At 48.2% G+C, this 24,693-nt stretch overlaps 1 protein-coding gene across 2 annotated transcripts in view; it reads left to right on the forward strand.

The window, feature by feature from the left end:
- The window catches only part of AKAP9 (A-kinase anchoring protein 9), a 647,464-nt gene that overhangs the window by 166,584 nt on the left and 456,187 nt on the right, over positions 1-24,693 (forward strand). Inside the window, exon 4 of one of the 2 annotated variants that reach the window (XM_078663638.1) lies at positions 18,963-19,001. The exons of the other annotated variant lie outside the window; for it this stretch is intronic. Within the exon in view, the coding sequence (XP_078519764.1) occupies positions 18,963-19,001 (39 nt within the window). The remainder of the gene's footprint in view (positions 1-18,962; positions 19,002-24,693) is intronic. 2 annotated transcript variants of the gene reach the window in all.

Here is a 24,693-nt window from a genome sequence, read left to right on the forward strand (position 1 = left end):
AACTGCGATAGATCTGCTGTGGTGGTTAACAAACTGCGATTGGGTCAGCAGCAGACCCTTCTCCCTTCTCCAGCCAGATCTCACAGTAGTGACAGATGCGTCACTCCTGGGATGGGGCGGCCATCTGGAGAGAGGTGGAGATCAAAGGACTCTGGTCTTTGGCGGACTTCAGACTCCACATCAACCTGTTGGAGCTCTGAGCGATCTGATTGACATTGAAAGCCTTTCTACTCTCCATCCAGGTAAGGCTGGTGCAAGTGTTAACGGAAAACACCACTGCCATATGGTACTGAAGCAAACCCTTTGTCAAGAGGCCCTGCATCTCTAAACATGGCTGGAGCAGCAGGGAATATTTTTGGTGGTTCAGCATCTGGCGGGTTCTCTGAACATCAGAGTGGGTAAACTCAGGCAAAGAGGCCTCATAGATCACAAATTGGGTCTCCATCTGGAGGTGGTACAATGTCTCTTTCAGCTCTGGGAAAAGTCTTGGTTAGATCTGTTCACCACTGAAAAGAGCATGCAATGTCAGCACTTTTGAGGGCTGGCGTTTCCAAGGCAGCTCTCGCTCAGAGATACTTCTCATCTCGAGTGGAGGTCAGGCGTCCTGTACACCTTTCCACCCATACCACTCCTGCCCTCAGTTTTCACGAAGGTCAAGAACGACTGGGCCCAAGATGGCTCCAGATTGGGCATGGAGAGTTTGGTATCCCGAGCTGTTTAGTAGGGCCATCGGTCCCCTGATCATGCTGCCCCTAAAGGAGGATCTTCTGTTGCATGGGCAAGTTCTCCACCCAAACATGCCAACTCTCCGCCTTCTTGTGTGGAGATTGAGCGGCGATAGTTGACAGTTTTCGACCTTTCTTCCGAAGTCTGTGATGTTCTCTTGGCAGACGGGCATCCCTCCACTAAAACCGTTTACGCCTGCTGTTGGACAATATTTGTAGCATGGTGTACAGAAAGACAAATTGATCCCCTTTCTGCCTCCCTTTCTCAGGTTCTCCTGTTCATCCATTCCCTTGTTCAACAGGACTCTGCTCAGGGCACTCCGACAGGCTGCCTCTCCGGCATTTCATCTTTTCTGCAGTTGCCTGATTAAGCCATTCCTCTTCAAATTCCCTATTGTAAATAGGTTTCTGAAAGGTTCACAACGTTTGTTTCCACCTTCCCCCTTTATAATGCCCCAGTGGAACTTCAATCTCTTCCTCACTTTCCTTATGTGCGCTCCCTTTGAGCCTCTGCACAACTGTCCACTCGGGCTACTTACCATCAATACGGCCTTTCTGGTGGCAATAACATCTGCCCAGAGGGTCAGTGAGCTTCAGGCCTTGTCATCCAAGCCTCCTTATCTTAACATCTGCCCAGACAAACTGGTGCTTCGTACGAGAGCTTCCTATGTTACGAAAGTAATCACTCCTTTTCACGTAGGCCAATCCGTCAATTTGCCTACTTTTTACGCTCCGGCTCAGCCCTCTAAAGAAGAGGAACAACTTTACTCTCTGGATCCAAAAAGAGCATTGTGGTTCTACCTTGATCGCACACAAGAGTTACGGGTGAATGACCAACTCTTTGTGGGGTATGTCGGAGCAAAAAAAGGATGCGCCATACAGAAGAGGACCATCTCATGATGGATCGTACTCTGTATCAAAATCTGGTATGCGTTGGCTAAAAAGCAACCCTCCGAGGGTTTGCGTGTTCATTTCACCAGAGCTAAAGCAGCAACAACTGCGTTAGCCTGCAGTGTCCGGTCCTGGACACCTGCTATGCAGCAATGTAGGATTCCCTGCACACATTTACCACACACTACCACCTGGACAGTCAGATTTGTAAGGGTGGGCACTTTGCTCATTCGGTTCTGCAGGGCTTCCTGGTGTGACATTGGTGTGCAGACCCATCTCCAAGGAGGTATCACTTGACTGTCTATTCTAAGGTAAGAAATCTGCAGCTAGAGGTCTCTTACAGATGAACAAGTTACTTATCTTCGGTAACATCTTATCTGGTAGAGACTATATCTAGCCGTAGATTCCTTAGCGACATACCCATCCTCCCCACTCTGCGAATGGGTTGCTAAGGACAGGGCTTTACCCATTCAGGGACATAGTTTTACACACCAGTAGTCAGTGTACTTACTTCATGGCTCCGCAATTCTGATGTGGACAGTCGCGAAAAGTAATTGACAGCACGCTGGGGTGGGCCTATATGGGCACTGCGTATGTCACTTCTGGCACAGACAACACCATGTGGAGCCGAATGACGCCACCTATGGCACACAGGGGTACTGCTCAAGAAAAATGTCTGGATCCAGTCTTGTTGCCTGGGGATAATTTTAAAGTAAGGAATCTGGCTAGATATTCTCTACCAGATAAGGCGTTACCAAAGGTAAATAACTTGTTCTTCAGCCTTGTTGCAGGGCATATTTATATTCATATGGCTTGTTGTGGAATAGGCTGTTCAAGGATTATTACATTGTCTAAACTGCTAGTACCAGTGAGAAATCGTGGATACTGAATTGACTTTTGTGCCTCAGACTGAAAAAAACGGACCAATCTTCCTGATGCAATCAATACGCACTCTAAAGAATTCCCTTGTTTGCTCTTTCAAGTTACAGCAGAAAATTCATTGGAACCCTTGCAAATTAGACTACACAAATGATCTCTATCTTCGGTTACCCAAATGCCTAACCCACTGACTTCATTGTTACAGCCAGGCCGTTTTCAGCGTTGAAATGAAGTGTGTCAACCAGCATTACTGTCCATTGGTAGATCTCCGTCAGCATTCCTGGCAAAGATTTATCTAGCATAAACCCACCACTAACTTGAATTGTCCTGCAGCAAGTCTGCTGAAGGTAGCCATGGATCAAAAAAAGTCTTGTAAATTGGCATCTCAGTTCAGGTACCCATTCTCTGGAATCAATCCACCACAGACCAGAGGAACCAGGCAATGGCGATCCTGAAATCGTGGGGTTGCTCTCAAAGTAGATTCCCAAAAAATAGTATGAAGGCATGTGTAGTGCCAAGATGCTATGATGAACGTGAGTAAGAAGAAATGCCACTAACAAGATAAGATAAACACTCGCAAGAGGCAACTTACAAAAACAAGTCATAAACATGATCATGTGCCGAACATGCTGCTGCATTTACCAGGAGCTTATTCACAGGCCGGACTGGCCATACTGCCGCTCTGGCATTTCTCTGGTGGGCTGGAAGCTCAGAGTTTGTTTCTTTCCAGAACTCGTTGCACCGTTATGGCCTAATCATTAAAGCCCCTGGAGCCAAATTTTAGTCACGACCACCTGTAATGTGGGGCTAGTTATATAACATTTTTGGCAGGGCTGGTTTTGGTTTCCATTCCAGCCCTGTTTACTCACCCAGCCCGCCGGAGCCAAAATCACTATTTACATTTCTAGCTGTCCTGCTATCTGCAAGGTTCCTAAAACATACTACAAAAGGGATTGAGGTGAAACTGGTGGTTCTTCGTAGACGCTCCAGACTGCAGCAGCCTGCGTGCGCACATAGAATGCCTCCGAAAACCCAGGCCCTGAAATGTTCCTCAGCTCTGACAGGACACACACATCAAACAAAGGCACGGCAGAGCCAGACATAAATGTGTTCTAAATAAATACACTAATCCATTGTTTAGCTCCCTCGCCTCTCCCACGACGTTCTGCTTCCAGGGACGCAGCCCACGTGACGTGTGTCCTTTAGTAGGAGCCAGAGCTCCTGTCGGCCCTGCGCCGGCGCGCGCTCGGCTGCTTTGTTGTTCATGCGGCTTGCAGCAGCTTGCTTTTCATATTAGAAACATTCCACAGTACTTCACTACCTGTGCTTCGGGACTTAGGTCCCAGCCGTGGAGATCTGTAGAAGGCAAACTGGCATTACCGGTACAGCAGGCGCGTTCATTTAATTTGAAATGCGTTTACCAGAGGATGCTTTGCTTTTGCTGCAACGAGGGCACGTGAAAGGCAGGAGGAACAATCATTGGCATAGCCAATAGGTCTCACCTTTGGGACCTTATAAGTATTTAGTTATGCAGCACAATATTTCAGGTGCAACAACATCAACTGTTGCATGGCTAAACACGTATACGGTCCCATAGGCGAGACCTATTGGCTATGCCAATGCTCGTTATTGCGCTGTCACTGGGCTGCCTCGATTCCTTAGAACACAGCATGATGGTGAACACCTGGAGGTCATGCTAAGGAGCCCACGCCGAATAGTTGAGCGGGGCTCAGCTCAGGGCTACAGAAGTGCTTTGGCTGCCAAAGAGACAGGCAACCACCACTAGCAGCCAATATGCCTACCCTTTCATGAGTACTGGTACTCTCCTCTGCAGCAGAGAAGTGCCGGTACTCGGAGTGATAAAAATATGAAGTGCCTGTACTCAGTGATAAAAATATGAAGTGCCTGTACTCAGTAACTGTGAGTACCAGCCTATCTCCTGGGTAAAATGAACAAACGGGGCCAGTGGGGAGGCGGTTTAGGCCGAGGATCAGCTCACAGCTTCAAAATTACTCTATGCTTATTGTGGGCGTGTATTACGTTTTGTATTTTCTTTTTGCAGTGTGGCACTTGCAGTTTTGGCTCCACTTCTAAATACAGGATACTAAGTTGCGGATGAAAATCAAAATATGTGTTTCCTAAGATAATGGAAGCTACGGATATTTTTCCTCAAAGGGTATAGATGCGTCAAACTTGTTTTTTCCCAGGGCAGTAACTGTGCACAGGCCGCCACTGCCTCCTCCGACTGCAAACTTGCATTACATACCAGCGCAATTACCTTTTAAAGATAAAGGATTCATCATTGTTCTGTTTCTGAGCCATCCCCTGAACCTAGGCCACAGTATGCAGCTACAGTGTGCAACCAACCAGTTTTCAGGGTCACTGGTTGTTTCCAGCAGAGGGCAGCAAAGGATGTGAAATCAGGAAAGGCAAGTCGGTGAAACTGATTTTCTTAAGAGGATGTTTATGACCATGCTCAGTTGAAGGGCACTAGAAAAAAACGTAATTCATTCCCGTTATATGGTTTTCTGAAGCCGGGTGCTGTAAAGACAAAATACATCTCTAAAGGGTGTGTTTGAATTCTGTATAAAGTCATGAACGCCGGTGCTAGGATGCTGCAGCTTCCGAAATTTACAAATCCTTTACAAAGCCAGGATAAGGTCTTCGGTCAGGGTCAGTGCACGATCGAACCCATTCTTGTTTCTAGGTTGAAATTCAGACGATTAATCACCTGGCTCTTTAATGTGGTGTGCTGCGGAGACTTGCTTTCTACTTGGCTGACAAGTCGATGCTTTGGGTTTATATCATCATCGAAGGATATGTGTTCATCTGAATGGTGTCACAAAGGCTGCCAAACCCCAATCACAAATCATAAAACCAACGAACATGCTGGAATGCTTACTGGTGGTGGTTGATAGTGATGCAGGACTGGGTACAGAGAACTGCTGTGTGCTCACTGCACTGGAAAGCCCTGCCACTCACATGAAAATCTTAACTTCTACTGTGTGCACTTTGCTATGCACAAAGGCATGCTTCTCGCCTCGAGCACACCTAGTGTTTGTTTTGCCGAGGCCATGCAACTGCTCCCATCGTGGCTGCAGCCTCCAGAAGAAGGCTCGCTGCTTCCTCCCAGTCCAACCATGCCAGGGTATTCACGTTAATCTCCAGCGTTGCCTCTCTTTGGCTCAATACAGTACCCTGAGCAATGCTTGTTTTCTGGAACCAAAGTCTCTTCTGCAGGGTTCGGCCCAGTGAACGCTCAGCACACTTTGTTGGATCCCAGTAAGTGGCTTTCAAAGTTCCCATCTGCTTCAAAGCGCTTCCGTGCTGTCCTGTTCCAGGCACCCCTTTAGTTATCCAAGTCACACTGAGCTCAGTCAGCGGTACCTAGGTCTCCTTTCGGGTCTTTAATCATTCAGTATTGTATTATGTTTCAGTTACGGTACGGTGTGCTGCTGCAGCACGTGAATTCCGATCAGAAGAGCTGCGTCTGATGCCGGTCTGTGCTCATCACCAACAGGCCGTAGTGTTAGTCCTTTATGTTGGTAGTACTTGCCATCTATTTTCTAGGAAAAATTCGATTGCCAGTCACAGATGTTGGCCTTCTGCACTCCCAAAAGGAACTTTACCTACCATAAGGATACCAGATAACTTCAGTTCACATCTGGTGGTTTTTGTTCCAAATTCGGTGGTATGGAAACAAAATACCCCTAGAGTGGTTTAATACTTCACACAGGGCAATGATAAGCCCCCTGCATTTACGAGCTGGTTGTGTCACCCCCACACGCATGTGGGCAGGCATGATATGCCCGTTGCAGCAGAAAGGACCACCTTCGTTATTCACTGCCCTCTGACAGTATCAACATCACTCTCCCCTTGGAGGCGCTCCGATCCCACCGCTTCGCCGCCCCGTCCTCATTCTATTCTCCAACACGTACCTGGCGCACTGTCCAATGAGTAGCCCACATTGCTCCCAGTACTGCAACATGCTGGCCGGGGGGCTCGCGACGCGGACGGAGAGCTCGCGACACAGCATCAGCGAGGGAGTACTACGTCAGACCCCTCACCCCACCACCTACATCAGAGGGAGAGAGGTAACTCCAGTGCAGCCCGCCGGAAGCAGAGCTTTTCTCGTTCACGTCAGGCTCCAACTTCATAACGCACACAGCGGATGCCTCTCGGCTAGGCAAGATGGCTAAAATGAACACCGAGGCAGTCGGTATCGCTCCGCATGCAGACCTTCACTTAACAGTTCTGGAGACTTACTTTCATGTTCCAGACCAAACACCTTGGAAGTAATTACATTTTTGGTTGTCTCACCTCCATCTCACCACCAAATTACCTCTTCCACCCACCGATTAAATAAACGGTTCTATCTTAAAACAAACAGGACTGGCATTTTACGTTTGTAAATTATGGCACCCTGTAACAATGGTGTGACCTTAAAGACGCAATCCTCTATATTTTCATTACTTAAGAACGCAAATCAGGTCTCATGGTTGTCGGGCGCTGTGCAACAATAATACGATGTAGATTCCATACACCAGGCTCCTAGTTTACATGGTGCAGTTTGTAATCAGATAAGAGTGCAACATGTTACACATGTAGCACCCTTAGCAGGGAAAAGCTTTCAACCGAAGGTAGATGTCCTATTCAACAAACAAAAGCGCGGCAGGGGGAGGCGCTCGCCTAGCGCGGCAGCAGGGGGAGGAGGAGGGCTGCATGATTCCTTCGTGCGAGGGATAATTGCTGCCATATGGCGGCGCTCGCTCCTGCAAGGAAATCGCCAGACGTGCATGCGTTGCCATTGAAGGCAATGGAACATGTGTATGTTTTTGGCTGAAAAGCCAAAGCGGTAGCTATAGGTCTTTTTGCCTATGCAGCGCATGCAAGACCTAAAAACTGGAAGGTTATCTAATAAGCGAAGCCGGCCCGCCGCGCGTGAGACAGACAGATTTAATTAGTCGTGTGCACTTAGAACACATTGAATGAACACTGCAAGCTTCGGTAGATGACGTCCCAAGTTGAGGCGAGCACGTCCTGTGATTCTAGACAAATCAGTTAAATTTCTCCGTGCCTACCAAAAATGTGTGTTGTGTGATGTGACTGGTGTTCATGTAAAGCACTCCAATAAATTCGGGGCGAGTTTGCGCTATATAAAAATCAGCGCACAAAAGAAATGCACATTTTATGGCCGTAGATAACATGAAGTGCACCCTTGTTCACATTTTTAAATGCATATCCTCACTAGCCCGACTTTTTCGCCACCTTAGTGTGGGCATTTTTTAAAAATGTATATGATCCTGGCCCTGCTTTGAACGGTCTACTACGTCATGAATGCAAATTCTTGCTGAGAACGTATCCCACCTACTCTGCTGCCACACCCTGCCCCCATACCCACTTCCTACCTGCCCCCTTTGCTAATCGAATGACTTAGACCAGCCCACCTTGTTTCCGTGCGAGTGTGTTGCGTGGTTGTGAATCTCCGTACACGTTTGATTGCATGTGTTTGGAAACACTTAAAGTACAACCTCTAAGCTCTGGAATTAAATGGAGAGAAGTTTATTAAACTAATGACGTCATAAACCAGACGTCATAAACCATATGTATTAAAGATGCATGACGTTAGACTTTAGTACAATGAGGAAGTATATTTTTCATTGTAAGTATATCCCGAAAATGGGGATTGTGAAAGGGTGCAGTAGAAGAGGGGGTCTTGAGCATTAAAGTGACCGTCTGCATCGTATGCCTACACACACAACAGTGAAGTCATTGTGTTTCATTGCTTAGTAGAGGTTATTGTTGTAGTTTCCGGCTGGTCACGTTCTAGTGTTTAGAAATGATGTGCTTCCACCCGGCACTCCCTGAGGCTGGCTTCCACACTCACCCTACACCCATCCATCACAGGTGTCACAGGACATGTGACCCTGCTAATAAAAGGGGCCGGGCGCACATGGCAGGGCCACTTACATATATTATACCACTGTGTCTATGTGGTCATTTGTATTGTATGGGGGCCTATGGGGCCTTTACATTGGCTATGAGTCGGTCGGCCCGTGCATGCAGCAGACTTGAAGGTTGACGGAGGGGAAGTGTAGCCTGTGTCGAGGGCTCCCCTTCCAAGCAGCTGCACGAGGTGGGCAGATTAGATGGTGCTCGCGTGCGCATGCCACTGCAGCCGCTGCCAGCTGTGAGTCTGTGCCAGCACAGCTAGCATGTCCCTGGAGACGAGGAGGGACGAGCTGGCTGTATGTCCTGCATACCTGTACGGATGTTGCCGACAACGTGGAGTGCCCGTTAAGGCATCGAGCGAGACAACATGAGGCCACGAGCAAGGCGCGAGGGAACAGCGCCAAGATGGACGGTGCAGATATGAACACGCACCCCAGTACCCTCAAAGTTAGGAAGGGCTGGCACATGTAGGGACCACAACTTGCTCCAGTGCCCACAAGTGATCCCACCAGCTGCCTTCCGGGCCAGTGAGAGGGGAAGGAGGAAAGCCTTCCTGCCATGGCATGATGTGCCTGAGCCCTTTGCCAGCAGCCCTGCATGTCGTGTCACCCATGGTGTTTTTTTTCTTTCTTTCTTTCTTTATTATTTTTGTGCGTTTTTATATAGCGCAGACTTTACCCGAAGTTATCAGAGCGCTTCACAATAGGAACAGTAACTTTACATGAGGAGAAAATTACAAGTGGGCATGTTACAATAGCAAACGTTACGTTATATGAGGAAAAAGTGACAATTGTGCTTGCATCAAAAGCAAACAAAATACAAGAAGAGGTAGCTAACGGTACTTTACAAGAGGAAAAAGTGACAAGTGTGCATATTATATTAGCATACAAGATACAAGTAGAGGTATAATACTGCAATAAGTGGCAGACACTCAAAACACAAGAACACACTGGGAAGGCATTTCTATAGGCATGGAGTACAGAATTTCCTCTAATGGAAGAACTTTCTTGAGGGAATAGAGAGGGTGTGAATTAAATGTGGAAGTGTCTTTGAAGTAGGAGAACTTTGAGGTGGTGGTGGTCCGGAGCTGAGGCGGAAGGGAGTTACAGATTCTCACAGCGTTTCCTGAAAAGGATTGGGCCATCGATCTTTCCTTTTTGAAAGTGGGAGGTTCAAGCAATACATTTTCCCCTTTACGTGATGGTCTAGAGCCTCCAGAGAGTTTCAGTTTATTCACCAGGTAGCGAGGAGAGGAGGAGTGCAAGGCTTTGTGGGTGATACAGGCAGTCTTGTAGAACGAGAGTAAGGAGCGGTGGCAGCGTCACCTAGAGGTTGCGGTAGGCACCACGGCCTGCCGTGAAAGAAAAAAAGGATAAAACAAAAAAAGAACAGTGCACGCTGATATAGACAGTAGCACAGGAACGGCTGCTGCTGCGCAGTTACAGGGGGAGAGAATGTGGATTTGGCCCTACTGTTTCCAGGAGGAGTGTACCCACTGAAGATGCTTGGACAGAGCTGGTCAAGAAAGGCAACATGGCTTGCTGCATGAGAGTGACTGCCACCTAAGTCGCCTGATTCACCACTTAGAGGCCACAGGTGGTTGCTGCACCATTCTTCTAGCACGTCTGCTACAGTGCAACAGCCCTCAGCACAAGGAAAGTGTCAGGAGCCCAAAGCTGAAGGAGTGGCAGCACAAAGGGGATTATACTGTGATGGGAGAGTGACTGCACACTCATAATGCAATGAACCCCACAAGATGTGCACCTGTGGAGTGCAGCATAAGGTGAGGATTGTCATGAGCAGAGAAGAGACTTTGTGTGCCCCCCGGCAGTGTCTGGACAGGAGGACTGCTAGGCAGTTGGAAAAGCGAAGTAATGTAAATCCCAGCAAGCAACCCCACAGATTGGTTGCCCCGGAAGAAGGCTAGAAGAGTGTTGGCCAGAGCAGATGCTTCAGGCCAGCAAAAAGCATTCAGGAGAAGAAAGTGGGCGATGAGCCCCCTCTGCGGTCATATACCGCCACCGCGTTCAGGAGGAGAGCGATGACTTTCCCCTAGTTACTAAAGGATGCCACTGCAAAAGGAGGAGCAGGGTGCACAAGTAGCCAGCAGAAGGAGCACCCTCAAGTGAAGGACAGAGGGCGCAAAGTCAGAAGCGGCCAAACACCGCACCAGAGAAGCTGACAGTATGGGCATGAGCCCGGGAACTGGAGGCCTGAGAGTAAGAGGACCATGTTGTTACAGGGGTGACAAACCCTGCAAAGCCTGCCTGAGTGGAGGCAAAAGAGAGTGCCACAACGGCATAGCCTAGAGGCTCAAGGGGTGCATCCTCCTGTGAAGAGGAGACCTATGAGAGGTCAACGAAGAGACCTGTGAGAGGTCGACGGAGAGAGCTTTGAAAGGTCGAAGAAGATCAGGCCTATGAGAGGGTCAAGAAGGAGACCTGGGAGAGGTTGTGAAATGAAGAAGGTCACGGCGAGATGTCTGGTCAGTGGACAAGGAGAAAGCCAAGTCCTAGGGGTTGGGAGACCCATGTGAAGTGCATGTTGCATGGAGAGGCCTGATCAAAACAGAGAAGAGTAAGACAAGATGGCATCAGACTGTGTCATGAAGAGGATGAAGATGAAACGGAAGAAGTGTGGCACGAGGCCACAATACTAGAGTCTGTAAAAAGAAGAAAAGTGCGTGTAGTAGACATCTGGCACACCACAAAGTACAGAATATGACTGGGAGTGTCATCGCAATCAAGTGCATCCCCAAGAACATTTCAGGAGCTGTGGACATCTGGAGTGAAGCTCTGTCCTAAGAAACATCCAGAGGTCAGTGAGGCATCTTTGATACCAGAAATCTGTGATCAGACCGATTGAACCTGAAGCCTGTGGAAGAGAGCAAGCTGGGCCCTTTGTACCATTCACCTTTGGGGTTGCACGTGAGACTTGGTGGTGGTCCTGTTCGGACGTCCTGAGTGACCTCACACTGGCCCGTGGCAATCCAGGGGCAAGTGCCTCAGAGATTTCCAGTCAGAGAGGAATCCTGACATGAGCGATGGGTCTGCAGTTGCTCCCCAGCAGTTAACCGAAAGCACGAAGGTCTTGGTTGAGCCTGGTTACCTCAAGGACGGCCCTGTCAATGCCGGTGCACCCGAGTCAGGACGGCAGGAGTATTACTACCTGGAAACACCTACCCGTGAGGTGGAGCGAGTGATTTGAAGATGGGACTGGTAGCGATTCTCCATGGGTCTATAGTATGGCATTGGAGCAACATAGCGTAGTACACAGAGTTTCGTGGAAGCCTGGTGAAGAAGACCTCAGGGGACTCCTGTGAGAGGGGAATTCTGGTATGAGAGGGAAATCCTGGTGAGAGAAGGGTGTCGAAAATTGCTCCCCCGTTAAGCATCTGAAAGCGATGCGGCATCTGAGGTAGAATCTTCGACAGTCGCCGGTACACCATCTGTCTTTGGAGGTTTGCTAGCCAAGGAGCAAGAGTGCCTTTAAAAATGAATCTGCAACAGACTTCACTATTGCTCCACATGCACCCTCACAGCGAACAGTGTACATAGACTTCCACACAGTGAGTCCAGTTGGGGCAGGACCCACAGTGACCATTCAAACTGGTAAGCGAGGAATCCAGATCTCATCTTAGCTGCCATTCGTGCCTAGAGTAGTCTGGTTTGCATTTTCATTGTTGTGTCTGTGACTGCTGTTGTCAGTTTCCCCCGCTGCCTGTACGTGGTCTATGCCCGTTCTCTCCCTCTGTTCCCCTCGCTTCCCCCGTGTCTCTCTGCCCGTTTTTGCCTTCTGTTGCTTAGCTGCCCCTGCATTTCTGTGACCTTTGTGCCTTCTGTGCCACTCGTTTCCCCCCGTTTTTTGTGACCTTTCTGCCCTTTCTTGTGACCTTTGTGCCTTCTGTGCCACTTGTTTCCCCCATTTTTTGTGACCTTTCTGCCCTTTGTTGTGACCTTAGTGCCTCTGTGCCACTCGTTTCTCCTGTTTTTTGTGACCTTTCTGCCCTTTCTTATGACCTTATTGCCTTTGTGTCACTTGTTTCCCCCCCCCGTTTTTTCTGCCCTTGATTGGGACCTTTGTGCCTCTGTGCCACTTGTTGCCCCCCGTTTTTTGTGACCTTTCTGCCCTTTCTTAGGACCTTTGTGCCTCTGTGCCACTTGTTTCCACCTGTATATTTGTGACCTTTTGCCCTTTTTGTGACCTTTCTGCCTTCTGTGGCACTGGTTTAGCCTGCCTTCTGTGCCACTTGTTTCCCCCTCAATTGTTGTGCCCTTTTGCCTTCTGTTTCCTTCGTCGCCCCTCGCGCTGCGTCCCCGCCCCCCTGACTGCCCATTCCCTGCCCCCACTTCCCGCCTCTCAGCTGCTCCTCCCTCCCACCTCCCCATATAGGCTGGCCGCTGCGCGGTGAGGATAGCGACCCTTGACCCTTCCAGGTAGGTCGCTCCCCCTCCGCACAGCACCGCCTGTGCCTCCCTGCCCAGCTGCCGCTGCTGAGAAAGTTCGAGGCCCTCCTCCATCTGCAGGCTACCACCTGCGCCTCCTCCCTGGTGGCCAGTGGTAGGCCGTAGGTTTACTTAACCTCCATTGTATTGCCTGTATTTTCTTGCATTGCTCCCGTTGTAGTGACTGCATTTTCATTGTTGTGTCTGTGACTGCTGTTGTCTGTCTCCCCCGCTGCCTGTACGTTCTCTCCCTCTGTTCCCCTCGCTGCCCCGTGTCTCTCTGCCGGGTTTCCCTTCTGCTCCCCTCACTGCCCCTGTGTCTCTCTGCCCTGTTTTTCCATCTGCTCCCCTCGTGGCCCCTATGTCTCTCTGCCCGTTTTTGCCTTCTGTTGCTTAGCTGCCACTGCATTCCTGTGACCTTTCTGCCTTCTGTGCCACTCGTTTCCCCCTGTACTCTTGTGACCTTTTTGCCCTGCTGCGGCTCCGCCCCCCTGACTGCCCATTCGCTGTCCCAGCCTCCCGCCTCCCAGCTGCTCCTCACTCCCACTTCCCCATACATGCTGTCCGCTGCACGGTTGCGCCGGTGGCGCGTGGCAAGCGCGTCTGCGCCCATCTGCGCCTGGACCGCGCCCGGACCGCGCCCAGCGCCAGAACCCCTGGCCCCGCACCCGCCATGACGACCGCCGCCACTACGACGCCAGCACTGCACTCTCTCAACCCCGGACAGACCCACAACTGTTTCAAGGCCGCCCCGAAACGCACACACGATCCCTTCACCTGCCGGAACTGCAGCTACACCAGCCACAGAGCCGACGAATCACCCACCAAGAAAGACCTCAACCACCTCCGATGCATACAACTGAACACCCGCTCCGCACGCAAACACGCATTCGAGCTCTGGGACCTGCTCAACACATCCTCACCGGACGTCGCCTTCCTGACAGAGACCTGATTTAACAACACCTCCGCACCCGACATCGCCATAGCCATCCCAGACGTCTACAAGATCACCCGCAGAGAACGCACCAACGGAGTCGGAGGAGGAATCGCCATCGTCCAAAAGAACAGCATCAGGGTCTCGACTAGCACCGACGACGCGTTCAGCACCGCCGAACACATGCATTTCCAGATCCACACAGACCACAACTCCACCCTCAGAGGCACCCTCGTCTACCGACCCCCCGGACCCCGCCCCCAGTTCAGCGACTCCATCGCCGACTTCATCAGCACGCACGCCCTGACCTCCACCGACTACATCCTCTTCGGAGACCTGAACTTTCACCTTGAGAACAACAACACCACCATCTCCACAACCCTGATCTATACCCTCGCAAACCGCGGACTGAGACAACTCGTCACAACGCCCACCAACTCCGCCGGCCACACGCTCGACCCCGTCTTCTCCTCGAGCCCGCACGTCTCCGTCAGCCACACCATCTAACTCCTCTGGACCGACCACCGCTGCATCCACTTCACCTTCCAGAAACCCACCACACACCACCGCACCCAACAGATCGCCCGCCGCCGCTGGAGCAAAATCACTGAAGACCAACTACATGCAAACCTCGCTCTCAGCCCACCCACTGAACCCTCCAACACCGACGTCGCTTCCCACATCCTCAGGCGCTGGATCGAGGACCGCGCCAACACCCTCGCCCCGCTGAAGAAACCCCCCCACAGAGACACTAGCAAGAGGGCAGGCTGGTTCACCGCAGAACTCCTAGATTCCAAGCAAGCCTGCCGGAACCTAGAGAAAAAATGGCACAGTGAACAAACTCCGGACAGCCACGCAGCACACAAGGACGCCGTCCGCAACCACCACCACCTCATCAGGGCTGCCAAGAAGACCGCCTTCAAAGACCGCCTTGACAACAACACACACGACAGCAAGGAGCTCTTCAACATTGTGAAGGAACTCTCCATCCCCAGCTCCAACATCAACGACATCCCGCCGTCGCAAGCCCTGTGCGACTCCCTCGCCACCTTCTTCCACCGCAAGATAGCAGACATACACGACCGCTTCAACACCCAGACAGCCCCAACAGACATCAACACAACAGACCGTCCGCACACCATCGACCACGTCCTCTTGCCATCCTGGACCAGCGTGAGCGTCGATGACACCATCAAGACCATGAGCACAATCCACTCCGGCTCTCCGTCAGACCCATTCCCGCACCACGTCTTCAACAAAGCAAGCAGCTCCATCGCACCCCACCTACGCAACGTAATCAATCTCCCTTGAGACCGCGACCTCCCCAGAGAGCTGGAAACACGCCGAGATCAACGCCCTACTCAAAAAACCCAAGGCAGACCCAAGAGACCTCAAGAACCACCGACCTATCTCTCTGCTCCCCTTCCTGGCCAAGGTAATCGAAAAAATCGTTAACAGACAGCTAACCCGATACGTTGAAGAGAACAGAATCCTGGACCCTTCCCAGTCAGGGTTCCGCAGCACCCACAGCACTGAGAGCGCCCTCATTGCCGCCACCGGCGACATCAGGACCCTGCTAGACAACAGGGAGACTGCAGCACTCATCCTCCTAGACCTCCCTGCCACTTTCGACACCGTCTGCCACCGCACACTACGCGCACGCCTCCACGCCACAGGGATCCGAGACAAGGCTCTGGAATGGACCACCTCCTTCCTCTCCGGCAGAACCCAGAGTGTCCGCCTCCCTCCATTCCGATGCCTCAGAGATCATCTGCGGCGTACCCCAAGGATCCTCCCTCAGCCCGACACTGTTCAACATTTACATGGCCCCGCTTGCACACGTGGCCCGACAGCACTACCTCAACATAATCTCCTACGCCGACCACACTGAACTGATCCTCTCCCTCACCAAGGACCCCATCACCGCCAAAGCCAACCTCCATGAAGGAATGAGGGCCGTCACCGACTGGATGAAGATCAGCCGTCTGAAGCTGAACTCGGACAAGACGGAGGTCCTCATCCTCGGCTCCAACCCGTCAGCCTGGGTCCGACTCCTGGTGGCCAACGGCACTGGGGGCAGCCCCGACTCCCACTGACCACGCACACAACCTGGGAATCATCCTCGACTCAACGCTCTCAATGATCAAGCAAGTCAACGCCGTCTCCTCCTCCTGCTTCAACACCCTCCACATGCTCCGCAAGATCTACAGATGGATCCCGACAGATACAAGAAAGACATTTACCCAGGCCCTCGTCAGCAGCAGCAGACTTGACTACGGAAACGCCCTCTAGACGGGAGCCCCAACTAAGCTCATCAATCGACTACAAAGCATCCAAAACGCCTCGGCATGACTGATCCTCGATGTACCACGACACGGCCACATCACCCCCCACCTGAGAAACCTGCACTGGCTCCCTGTCAACAAGAGGATATCCTTCAAGCTCCTCATCCACGCACACAAGGCACTCCACAAGACCGGCCCAGCCTACCTCAACAGACTGCTCTCCTTCTACACCCCCAAACGCCAGCTATGCTCCGCCGACCTCTTACTCGCCACCGTCCCGCGAATCCGAAGAACAACCACCGGCGGGAGATCCTTCTCCCACCTCGCCGCCAAGACATGGAACACCCTCCCACTGAGCCTACAACAGACCCAAGACCTGCTAACCTTCAGGAGGACACTAAAGGCCTGGCTGTTCGAACAGTAGTGGCCCCCACCTCCCCCCCCCCAGCACCTTGAGACCCTAGCGGGTATGTAGTGCGCTTAACAAATGACTGATTGATTGATTGGTTAAAATTGCAGAGGCGTGCCGTGATGCCTGGTGCTCCCAGTTGCACCTGTCTACGTATCCTGTCCTGCCAGCAACTTGAATGGACTCAGTGGAGTTGTTGTTTTGTTATTTTGTTCTCTTCCAAAGGTTGGGCTTGTTGTCCCATTTTCATAAAGGTTGGGAGGGATGTAGTGACCAGCTGGTCACATTCTAGTGTTTAGAAGTGATGTGCTTCCACCAGCCACTCCCTGAGGGCTGGCTTCCACACTCAGCCCACACCCATCCATTACAGGTGTCACAGGACATGTTACCCTGCTAATAAAAGGGGCCGGGCGCATGTGCCCTGGGCCAGTCCCATAAACTAAAACAATGTCTCAGTTTGGTCATTTGTATTGTATGGGGACCTAGGGCCCGACCCGTTAAAATTGTGATATAGCACGGCCATCCCGTTAGCTTGTCCTGTATGGAGCCTGGTGTCTCCTTAATTTCTTGGGGCCAATTTGATAGTTACAGGTTTTAAGAACTGTGCTCAGTCCGCGGCACTATCGGGTTTGGCTTTTTTTGTAGTCATTTATTTTTCTTGTTCTCAATAGTGAGTTCAATGTCTGCAGCAGTGCCTGCTGTGGATGGGAAGCGCTATGTCTGTTCCAGCATGTCTTTTGATCATTGATACCTCTGATTGGTCGTGGGAACTGTGCGTGAGTCATGTATACTAGACAAATTCAACGAGAGACCTGACACCCTTTAAAAGGTATCAGCCAGCCCCAGATGTTTTCTCTTCTGCAAAAGAGTGCTTCAACATACTGTGTGCAAGTAGTTTTGTTTCTGTTGTGTTACCACCAATGCTTTTCACTTTTAGTGAGCAGGTGGGCCTCTGGAGTGGACGTTGTACTTCCCGTCTGCACTCAGAAGTCCGTATCCTTTAACAAGCAGGGCACCCATAGTGGTGTGGGCTGGTAGCAGGCATGGACTGTAGGAGCCACAGTATTAACTTGTTTTTTTAAGGTGGCTTCTGTGTCCAGGGTGTATTGGTCAGTTCCACCAGGGCTGGGATCACCGTGCCATGCTTGCATTGTGTGTGTGTGTCCATAATGCAGTTCTTCTATTTGTGAGGGGCCCTTAATCTGTGGAGACTTTTGCTCTTCCATTTTTTGTGGGTATGGGAATCTTGTACTCAATTTGCCTTCTTCACCTACTTTATTTGTGTGCAGGTGAGAACAGATTGCATTGCCCTTGTCTATGCTGTACCTGTTTTGAGTGAATGATGCCCAGCTGCTGATTGCACATGTTGTGAATTATGCTCCCTGTGGTGTACACGCTTTGTGTACATGAGAAGCTTTCAGCGCAGCTTTTTACGCTCCACTTGCTCTGTGTGCCTGTATTTGTGTTGTGCGTGTGTGCACGTGCAACTTGCACTGCTGGTGCCTGTGCTGTGCCTACCTGTTCGGTGTGCAAGTATCACTTGTGCGGCAGCCTCCCAGGTGGTACATGTTGTTTTTGTCTCATTAAGGCATGTTTTTAAGTGCCTACCAAGGTGTACATAAACAAAAAATACGGAACTCTTCATTTCTAAGATTTTTTATTTATGACAATGATTTGTAAAACGTACTGTCATTGATTGAAACGTTATTTTTCTCAGCTTGCTTTGATAATACAAATGTACAGCTCTTGACGTACATATTTCATGTGCATCTTTGCTCACTAAATGTGTAATTTGTGTAATGATGGTAAGTGAACCTTGACCTTTATTCCTCACGATATGCTACAAATGACAGCACAGGAATACCGGCTCAGTCACAGGAACTCCTGTCCATGATGCCACGCTGCCTGTTCAATGAACTCTGATGCTTTTCTCGTTTTTGCAGGTTAATGATGGCAGCAAATACGTCATATTTAAAACTGAAAAGTGTTCATTTGATAGCTATTGAAATTGATGTGCCCTGTGAATCCGACTAGGATGCTTTGGAGCCATATTGTTCACCTTCATTGATGTTTACTAATCACAGGTGCCATTATGTGTTTGCAGTTTCACAGGACTCCTAATATATGTACTTAACCTCACTTTCCAGTAAGAGCCTCCACCTGCTAGCTTGTCATGGAAGGATGCCTGTGTCCCAAATTCTTGTACCAAACTCTCCCTATTTAAATACGGTTTGTTTTGTCTCAACCCTCTGGAAAGTGCCTTGTTTTCTCAGCACTTCGGTGTGCTGCTCGCTCTGTCATCACCACGCTTTAATGATGTAACACGACCTGTGCTCCATATTCTGTCTTTTGCTTTACTTCACCTTTTTACATTATCACTTCGCAAGAGAACTGTGAAGGCATGTGAGTTACTCTGCTTTTTGTTTTTTTCTGTTCTCCTAGGCGTAGTAGATGCTGCAGTCGATGCAGCGCCCAAAGCAGGTGTGTTTGTACATTGCATGGCCAATTTTCAATTGGGTGACTGATTTCCTGAAAATGGAATTTCTAAATCAAGGGTGATGCGGCCTTAGCTTGCTGGTCTTGCACTAACTCTTAACTAACATGCAGCTTTCACGTCACTTGCGCACTTTCTTCTTCTGCTGGTAGCCAAATTCTTACAACGCGCATTGAATGGACATGCAGATTCATAAATAACCATCATCTTAGCCACCAGCAATAATGAGTTTACCACGCAGTGACCGTTTCTTTAATACCTGTGTTGTTGCTGTGATTAACTTTGATGTCATTGACATGAATTTTTCAATCTCTTGACTAGACTGTGCTTGTTCATTGACAGAACCCACTACCTTTGCTGTAGCAAACTAGAATTAATCAAAGCTAATTTAAGATGATGGTCGCAGAAGAATCTTGTGTGTTGCAATGAAATTTGCAGTTAGCGACTGGTGGTTGTTCTTTCTTAAATCAGTCTTTGTGATGGTTCTTTCCTTTTTAAGACCTTGTCCTGCTGAAAGTTTACAGTATTTGCAATGCAGGGTGGCATTTATGTAGATCTTCATGAAAAGGTAACTGGTGGGTAGCGGGTTAACCAGTTACCTGCTTGGGATAAGCAGAATGATTAGTTTCCATGACTGTATGACATTATTTTAAGATTTTTTTCTGGTATTATTGTATAGCTTTCTCCTGCAGCATCAGCCGTGTATAAATTACTTGCTAATCACCATGGAAAACAAAATGGAGATTTTACCACATGCTAATCTTACATGTTTAGAAAAGTCCGGTTCCTATCCTTTCTTTGTTCTGTGGTTATCTCAAGAGTTCTTGTGTGCAGCCAAAACTTTATTAGCTTTTCAACTTGCCAGTAAACCTCTATGCCTACGAATGTTCGAGTATATGATCTCTAAAAATGCACACTATTAAATTGGAGAGGGTGCAATTAACCCTCTGTGGTCCGTCTGTGTAATATTTCCATTCTTTATGCCCACATTCCAGTAAAGATCTACAGCCTGTTCGATAGACTGCATTTCTAGTGGACACCTATTCACACAGATTTACAACGTGTGTAAATTGTCTCTTGGAGCAGACTGGAATTTTACACATTGTAGTGCTGCAGCAAGAATTCCAGGCAAAGACGTTATTTATCCAGAAAAGCGCCACCCCTTCCTCCCAACATTAGTTTATTTTCTGGTTGATTCCAAACTTGCTTCATTCATTAATTGGTTCAGTTTCTCTTCCAACATCACCAGTGCATGGTAGAACGCTCGAACAAAAGATCTTGGGAACATTGAACTGCTTTTTTTTCATTTATGAAGGCGAAGGCATTAAAGATGCGTTTATTTTCTTAACGCTGCTTTGATTCGGATGTCTTACTAGCTCCTGCTGGTATTTAGCATTTTATAAATGTTAGGTTTGATTGGATTACTATCGAGTTGAATTGTACTCATACCTACATTTTGAAGTTGTACATTCTGCAGACAGTGTAAGTGACAGATGTACGTGTCAAACACGCCCATATTCTGTATTTGGTAAGAGCAACAATCCAGGATTTGCAGGTCATGCACACGATACAACGCTCTGAATTAATGCTGTGTTGGTATTGGCGTTGTAAGCATGTGACTCGCTCTCAGGACTAGCGGATGGAAGGCTAGTTGCAGCACAAGCTTTCTGTTACTCTTCAGAGGGCTTGAAGGCTTTTAGCAATGAGGGTTCTCGAGGAGGGGTTATACCGTAATCTCTGGCAGTGGGGAAACCCTGAAGGTTCTCTGAGAAGGCAGCTAAGTGTGGTCTCATGAGGAAAGCTGTGAGCACCGCACCACTTCAGTCTGCTAACGAGAAGGCGCTCGTTTTACTAAGTTACCTTGGGGAAGCAAGTGTTGCTCAGTGGCCTGTGGGGATAGGCGAGCGAGGAATAGGCCACATGTCTATAAACAGCCTGTGGCCCAATGAAGGGTCACTTTCGGGCCTCCTACAGTGTACCTACCTTTTTAGCCGTTCGTCTACCAATTTATCCCTATTACCATGTTCCTCCTCTCTACTAAGTATTCCATCGTTCTCCATAACAATGCAGCGTCTTCAGTCTCTATAGGCACACATTACTTCTGTTTGCACCTTATGTTGTTACATAAACCATGGAAGTCCTTATTCCATTTGTGGAAACATTGCACAGTTAAAGCAGGCAGCCTACAAAATGTCCATAACTGTACAGCGATATGGGAAATGCCAAATGAGACCTGATGAGGTCACTAAATCACTCATGCTGACACATACAACAGATGCAACTGAACTTTATAAGAACCCATGGAATCTGCGAAAAGCCACCTGTCCATCATACATCCCATCGACATGCGCTTACATTAAAATACCGTCTGCTGTAAACACCTCGGCATAGACTAAAGACTGAAATATAATTGATAGATCAGGGATGTAGCAGCATGTCAAAGTCCATACAAAGTTACAGTACATCTTGAAAAATGTGATAAAATCTTATATCAACTGGAAGAATTGTCCACCAGAGTCAGATATAGATCTTGAATAGTTGCCCTGGATTAACAGAGGCTTCAGGTCGAGACGTCTGGTTGTACAAGAAGAATACAACTAGGAGAAAATTGCTGTTGGACAAATACTGAGAGAAAAGTGAAGGAGGCAGTAGAAGAACTGTTAATATCCGCACAAGATTTTCTGGTGACTTTGCCCCGCCCTCCCCATATACATGCCCCAAATTGTGGTACTTGTTCCATCTTCCTTTACGAGCCATCCATGAAACACTTGAAACCATGAACGACCATCATGTTGTAAATTGAGTACTTTATCCTGCATTTCGAAAAAACCTTGACTTTCTTTTTAATAGCTCGGTTCTAGTCATCTAACCCTAAAAAAAAGTTGCAACCAAAATCTTACCAAAAACATCACAGCTGCTAAACTAGTACAAACAGATCAAACCTTGGATTAATCACAGCCAATCAATAAAGCTTTATTCGATCATTTCAAAATCATAAAAGCACATACAAATATAAATGGATACATACCCCTATAAAAAAAAGTTAAACAATCAGACAGCACGTGATAATCCAATAATTCATGGAATTTGAAAGGCAAAGTTCAGAATTTAAATACATTTAAAACATAAGTGATTTCCTATGTCATAATGCAAGCCTCGCAAAACAGAGCACACACTAAAACAGACTAAAGGTGAACAAAGCTGCTGGAGAAACAATAATGCAGGGTTACACCTCACCAGCCCCACATTCCATGAAACAAGAATTAACATTTTTTTTAGCAAATGGCGATTAAAAATGACAGAAAAAATGGAAGTGTAGAAGGCATTGTTCCGAGTGCTCATCACAAGGACACATCTCAACAACCCCGGAGCCATACTGCCTCAGTGGGAAGCATAAATGACTTATGATTACCCACATCCTAGATCTGTTTAAAAAATAAGGTCTTTGATAGTGAGCACCAAGTCCAAATACTGCTCTCAGCGATGATTGGTTCAAGCAGCTCCACAACCTCCTTTTCCTGCTGCCTTAAGGCCAAAAAGTTTATTTTCAATCAACGACTATCTTTAGCAAATATAAAATATACTCTTGGGATTAAAAAATGTCGATGGTCTACCTAAATTGATGCAGGTCTGCTTTATATTAACAAAATCCATTGACTTTTGAGGACTCGACTAACAGGATAGACAATCCTCAATGATTCCCTGTTGAAGGAGGCTTGCGGATTCGACCATATCAAACATTGACAATAGCGGTGCCAAATTAATATTTTCTTCAACAAAAGATCTGCCAATCTCCTCATGAATTGCAATGACAGGACAACTGGCTGGCAGCCCTAGGCTATGCCTATATATTCCTCGTGCTGAGGGGACCTCGTGCTTTTATAACCCCAGATACCAGAAGCATAAGTTAGAAATGGTAAGCACTTTCTTTTGTACACTTCTGGCAGGGGAGAAATGGTTTTCCTTTAAATAAATGATGCAGATTTAGTAACGAACCCCACAGCATTTGCAAACCTGTGTTCATTTGGCCAAACACGGAACCTAAGTAACCCGTGAGTCAAAAAGAACTTCCAGATAGGAGAAATCGTAGGTTCTAGACCTTGGTTTACTATGGATGGTCAGGCAGAGGGACTTAAGATTTCTTGCACCACAGGCTATAACAAAGTTTTAGTACGTTTAGTATCTAGATTAAGCTGGGCAATGAAAATAACAAAGACATCCAACAACAGCCTAAGCTCATTAGATATTTTTACCAACAGCACAGCCTCAACTACGTACAGTAGAACAGGCACCATCTTGTTGTTAATTTTGGCATATCCTTACCTTTCTTAATCACATCAGCTTAAAGTCCATTAATATATAATAAAAATAGCGCAGGGGTGAGCACGCAGCCCTGCTGTACCTCCTTCTCGCCCCCACCCTAATTCCCCCACTGGACAATCTAGGCCACTCTGACAGAAGCTGAGAGGTCAAAGTGCAACAATGCCTCCCTCCTCCCCAAATGTTCTAAAATTATCTACAGCCTAGATATGATGACACTGTCAAAAGTGCAGGAGGGATCCATGAAGTCCAGGTACATGGAATCGCATTTAGCGTCTGTGTACTTACTAATTTAGACCCTGTTCCATAGTACCTAGTCAGGCCCTAAAGACATACTGCACATGTGAGATGATTTTTATTGTCATACATCCATGTGGTTAACCTGTTCAGGACCATTTTACCCACAGTTTTAATAGTGGATTCTAAAACGGAGATTGGACGGACCCTTAACCTCATGGGCCTCATAAGGGCATCCCTGGTAATAATGCCCAGTTGAACAAAGTCCTTGACATCCTTGCAGCTCCCCAGCTCAGAACCACAACTGCTTAGTATCAGCATGAAATGGTTGACCCATATTTTCCGGAGTAACTCAACCATGTTCACATCAAGTCCCACGCCTCTTGTCTTCTTTCTATCCTCCGGCTCTCGTAGAGTAATGGTCAAGGTGTTGTGATCACTAAAGATACTGGGCTGGACTGACCCATCGCTAATCTATGTAGATAGGGCCCTTGTTACAAAAACATAATCTAACCATTGCACCAATTCCCCCCCTCCCCAACCCCCCCCCCAGCATTATAAAAATTAAAAATCCCATTAAAATTCTTCGCCCAACACACCCTAAAAGCCTGAATCAGCTCCGAGTTATGCGCAGTAGGGAGTATGGTACAATCCATAGAAGTTTTAAACCAAGCGGTAAGACCGGGCCTTACTCTACCTGCATTAGAGTGAATGGCTGGGGAAGAGAAACAAATAAAACCGTCACAAAAGATATCAGTAGTTGCCCATTTCTCCTGTAAGAGACCAATGTAAAAAAAATTGATAAACTCCAACCAGTTGCCTGTTTCCATTTTTGTATTAATGCCCCCAATATTCCAATTCAGAAGTTTGATTGCGTTTTAGTCTGGCACTTCCAATATTATCCACTATTATATGTATCTGACACAATGCTCTCCCATGCTGATGGCACTACTACTGATGGAGGAGCCAAGTCAAATGGCTGCACCAACCTACAGGGCTTTTCAAGTAACACGATCCCCAGCTGTCAATCATTATCCAGAAGATCTAAAAGCACAGAATGTCGATTTTGTACTGGAACTGAATTGTGCGGGGCAAGGCGAAATACAAGAGATACATTGTGAG

This window comes from Lissotriton helveticus, chromosome 10 (assembly GCF_964261635.1).
Source record: "Lissotriton helveticus chromosome 10, aLisHel1.1, whole genome shotgun sequence".
NCBI classification, from domain to species: domain Eukaryota; kingdom Metazoa; phylum Chordata; class Amphibia; order Caudata; family Salamandridae; genus Lissotriton; species Lissotriton helveticus.